General features: G+C 40.6%; 1 protein-coding gene across 3 annotated transcripts; it reads left to right on the top strand.

Annotated features, from left to right (window-relative positions):
- The first annotated feature begins 630 nt into the window (after positions 1-630).
- Positions 631-3,946, top strand: ccdc78 (coiled-coil domain containing 78). 3 transcript variants are annotated; one of them, XM_088323817.1, is made up of 5 exons: positions 631-798; positions 870-974; positions 1,056-2,788; positions 2,848-2,898; positions 2,982-3,946. In XM_088323817.1, the coding sequence occupies exons 3-5, from the start codon at positions 2,603-2,605 to the stop codon at positions 3,108-3,110; spliced, it is 366 nt and encodes a 121-aa protein (XP_088179943.1). In that variant the 5' UTR covers positions 631-798; positions 870-974; positions 1,056-2,602; the 3' UTR covers positions 3,111-3,946. The 3 variants fall into 3 exon arrangements, with proteins under 3 accessions (XP_088179943.1, XP_088179944.1, XP_088179942.1); XM_088323818.1 differs by lacking the exon at positions 2,848-2,898; XM_088323816.1 differs by lacking the exons at positions 2,848-2,898; positions 2,982-3,946 and having other exon boundaries at positions 1,056-1,237.
- The last annotated feature ends 565 nt before the right edge of the window (positions 3,947-4,511 follow it).

The raw sequence follows: 4,511 nt of genomic DNA on the forward strand, positions 1-4,511 counted from the left end.
ACATGACTTGACTTGACTTGAGGTTTATCAGTTTTTCTTTGCCCTCATGTAGGTTTTAGATCAGGGGATGGTGTAATAATAGTTTGGCCTGACAGCCTTTTGAGACTCCTTGTGATTAATAGCTATACAAATAAACATGACTTGACTTGACTCTTTAATCGCTTCGTCCGGCACCCATGAGAGTTTTTTTTCTGCTTGGGAATCAGGATTTTATAACTGCATCTTGTATTTTTCGGAATTGTCTCTGTCATATTAAATTGGTTTGATGATCTGAGACATTTTTGATTCATAAATATGCAAAAAAAACACAGAAATCAGGAAGGGGGCAAATACCTTTTCACGGCACTGTTCCAGCAAAATTCCCTCAGGCAGTCTGGCAGCAGAAATTAAACGTAGGACCATCAAATGGTGAGGCGGATGTGCTAGAAAGTCAGCAGCCTAACTCCCCTCCTTCATTTAATTCATTTTAAAACTCAGTCTCTTTTACACCAATAAATGGTCTTCAGATTTTTGGTCGAGAGAAATATTTGAGTCTGCCTTCTTGGTTCAACGCATCCATCATGGGGTCAGGCTGTTCCTGTGTTGCAACGTGTTTAAGTAGTTGTGCAAGGGTTTCCAGTATTAAATTGTGCAAAAGCAAATATTTAAGTTTTGTTTACCAGAACACGGACATTTTGGGTGACTGGATCCTTTATAGGAGGCCACAACAAGGAAGAATGACATTTCAGCCGGACATTTGTAGGAACAACATGAAGGTCGTGCTTGTCGCTCTAGTCGTCGTCATGGTGCTTAGCCAGGGTGAGTGCGTCGAATTTCGTCCCTATAAAACGTTTTAAGTTATGCTTCTGAAGATTTGATTCCATGTCCAGGAGAGGCCCTGAAGTGTCACTGCCAGGGAAGCCTTTGCACATCCCGTGAGGAAATATGCCCGGCTGGCGATTTCGTCTGTGCTCGTGCAACTATGATTCCGAGCCGTAAGTTTGCTGTCCAGATAACAACTATATTTTGTATTTAATGTTTTTTAATTTTCTTCTTTTTTACTTGTTTTCCTCCAGCTACTTCGGCTACCCCTGCTCCTGTCAAAGGCTGCAAACTGGCAAGTGACTGTCACCTGTTGCAAAGGCCAGGATCCGATGCTTTCTGCTGCAACACTGACTTGTGCAACTGATTAGTTTAATGCCAGCAACTTTTTGGCTGAATGATGACAAATAATAATAAAAATTAATCTTCGACCATTCCTCTTTATCTACTGTTGAGTCATTTCCATCTAACCAGCCATCTGTCTATCTATCTATCCATCTATCTATCTATCTATCTATCTATCTATCTATCTATCTATCTATCTATCTATCTATCTATCTATCTATCTATCTATCTATCTATCTATCTATCTATCTATCTATCTATCTATCTATCTATCTATCTATCTATCTATCTATCTATCTATCTATCTATCTATCTATCTATCTATCTATCTATCTATCTATCTATCTATCTATCTATCTATCTATCTATCTATCTATCTATCTATCTATCTATCTATCTATCTATCTATCTATCTATCTATCTATCGATCTGCGCAAGAGAGTGTGTGTTTGTGTGCGTGTGCGTGTGTATTTGCAATTTTCATGTAATACCAATAATAATACTACATTGTTACAAAGAATGACAATACAAAGGAAATTATTATTATTATTATTTTCGTAAATTTATGTCTGCATGAAAAATCAAAATGACAAAAAAGTCCCACTTCCTTTTGGTGACTTGCCACGGAAGTCCCACTTCCACGTTCAGAGCGACCTGCTTCCCGCGTCCAGCGGTCACCGGATCGTGGGTGCAACCCTTTCCTTTCTTCCAGTAAAACTGAGGGAAAGGTAATACAAGTGGGTCCTGTTTTTGTTCTGGTCTTGACAGTAAAGGGGTAATTAGACTCATTTTGTCCCCGCTGTTACAATGTCGTTACAATGCCGTTACCAGTACTAGCAGTGCTAGCTAGTTTACTTTTAGTAAATTAACTATCAGGGTGAGTGTAATATAGCGAGTGTACTCTGCTATGTTTATTTGTCTTCAATGCACGTCCGAGAATAGTGCCCGTAGGAGCCAAAATGTATGTGTGCCATTAGGTGTAATTCTTGTTTTGTCCGTGAGGTGGCACACGTTGATTGAAAATGTAGAAAGGTAGCAATGCTTGTATTGTCAGGCAGGAAACTGACCCGGAAAGGCAAAATTTTTTTTTGACTGTTACACGAAAGCAGGTTGTTGTTAAGCCTTGCTTCGAGTGTATTTTGTGTTGAGGAACAAGCTTTCTGACACGAGGTTTAAGAATATCCTGTTCCTCTGATACAATTGCTGGTTTGAGAAGGGGTAGGATAGTCTGGTTGGCTGGATACATGATGAGGTTGTTAGATTTACACTGCGGTGTTAAACACACTTTGTTGTGTATTTTATTTTTGAACTGTTTACTTTTGTAGTGGAAAAAAATACCCTATGTACACTTGACTTTTTAATATTTTTTTTAGTGTCGTGTAAAGTGCTTTCCTTGGCATAAAGCTGAAAGGTACTTTGTCTACTTTACACGTTGTTTTACTTGAGACTGTGATTTATGCTGAAACTCACTGTCAGGACCAAAACGGTAACAGGACCCACTCGCATAACATTACCACAGGAAGCCGTCGGCGGAAGGCTGGACCGGCAGGACCTGAAGGCTCGGGATGCTTCCTGGGACCTTCAGGGCCAGCTGGAGCGCATCACGGAACTCGTGGGCCATTTGCTGCAAAACAGAGTCAAGGTGAGGTCTCGCTGCCACTTCAAAGGTTCCACAGATGAGTTCCTTGCTCTTATTCAAAGGTGGAAGACCTGGCGGCTTTGGACCAGAACCAACAAAGCATGGGGAAAAGCGTACATTCCTCTTATCACATTTTAACGTAAAAAGCCGTCAACATCACTGAGGCAGTTGAAGGGATTGTTATTTCTCTTGGCAGCTTCTGGTAAACCAAGAAAAGATGAAAGACATGCTGGACAAGTTAAAGCGCAACTGTGAGGACCAGCAGAAGCAACCCAAGGAGAACATGTGGGCATACACTAGCATTCAAAAGTTTCGGGTTGCCTAGAAATTGTCACTGTTGCCATGGCGCCCAATTGGCCCCGCCCGTGTGGCGCCAGCTGCGGCTCATTGACAGATTGGCCTTTCGTCTATTGAAGCCCAGTCCTCTCATTTTTCCTTTGTCAGTCCATCAACGAACCTCTGGGTTTAGACTCGGTCTTGTTTCCTGTTGGTTATCCCTTTCCGGTATTGGTCCCGTTTATTTTTTCCTGTTCAATATAGTTTTCCAGTTTCGTTCCCGTCTATTTTTGTCCTGTTTATTATTTTCTCCAGTTTTCATTCCCATCTAATTTGTCCTGTTTATTTTGTTTCATTATCTATCCTGTCTGTCCCGTCCTGTCCGGTATCGACCCCATTTGTCCGATATCAACTCGGGCAATTGGTATCGATCTCGTCGGCCTTTGGCTTCCTATAATTTCACGCCAGACTGCTGCCCTAACGTGCATGACTCCCCATTTCCCGTAAAACAAAAGGCTTGCGTGAGTAACGTCACGCGTTTGGGTCCTGATCATGTTTTGGTTCCTGACAGAAATGTTCTTTAAGCATTGTCTCTTTTCAACTAAGATAACATGATACTAATCAGAAATACACCCCATACATTGTTAAGATGGTAAATTACTATTTTTGCTGCAAATGTATGGAGGCCCATTCCCAGCAATTAGCAATCCAGTGATGTAATAGAACATTGTTTTGCTAATTGCGTTAGAGGTCTAATGGATGATTAGAAAACCCTTGTGGAATGATGGTAACACAGCTAAAAACAGTTTAGCTGGTTAGCGAAACTATAAAACGGACCTCCTTTGAGCTAGTTCTTTTGGAGCATCACATTTGTGGGTTTGATTAAACTTGCAAAATGTCTCAAAAAAAGAGAACTTTTGTGTTGTTCTTCGTCTGAGGAATGATAGCTATTCCATGCGAGAACTTGCCAAGAAACTGAGGATCTCCTACAACAGTGTGTACTACTCCCTTTAGAAAACAGAAATAGAATTGGGAGGTACAACTAAGCAAGAGGGAAAAAAAGTACATTAGTTTCCAGTTTGAGAAATAGACGCCTTACAGGTCAAATCTCAGCTTTGTTGAATGGTACCTGAGAAACACCAGCGTCAACGTCTACACCGAAAAGGCCACTCCCAGGTGCTAGCTTTCAAGGAATAGTGGCAAAGAAAAGAATATATCTAAGACTAGCCAACAAAGGGAAGAGCTTGATGTGGGCAAAACAACAGAGACATTGGGCTACTCATTTGATAAATAAAAGTATGACTTTTTCAGTGAACACACAAAATATTCAGTGACGCCAGAATTTTGAATAGTAGTGTCAACCTCAGCCCAATTCTCCCCTAATCAATGATTGCAATTCTTTTTATTAAATTTCAGAACACGTTTAAAAAGTCTGAAAAAAACTGAACTT

Source organism: Urocampus carinirostris, chromosome 19 (genome assembly GCF_059441175.1).
Source record: "Urocampus carinirostris isolate Australia breed hairy pipefish chromosome 19, RoL_Ucar_1.0, whole genome shotgun sequence".
Taxonomy (NCBI): Eukaryota; Metazoa; Chordata; class Actinopteri; order Syngnathiformes; family Syngnathidae; genus Urocampus; species Urocampus carinirostris.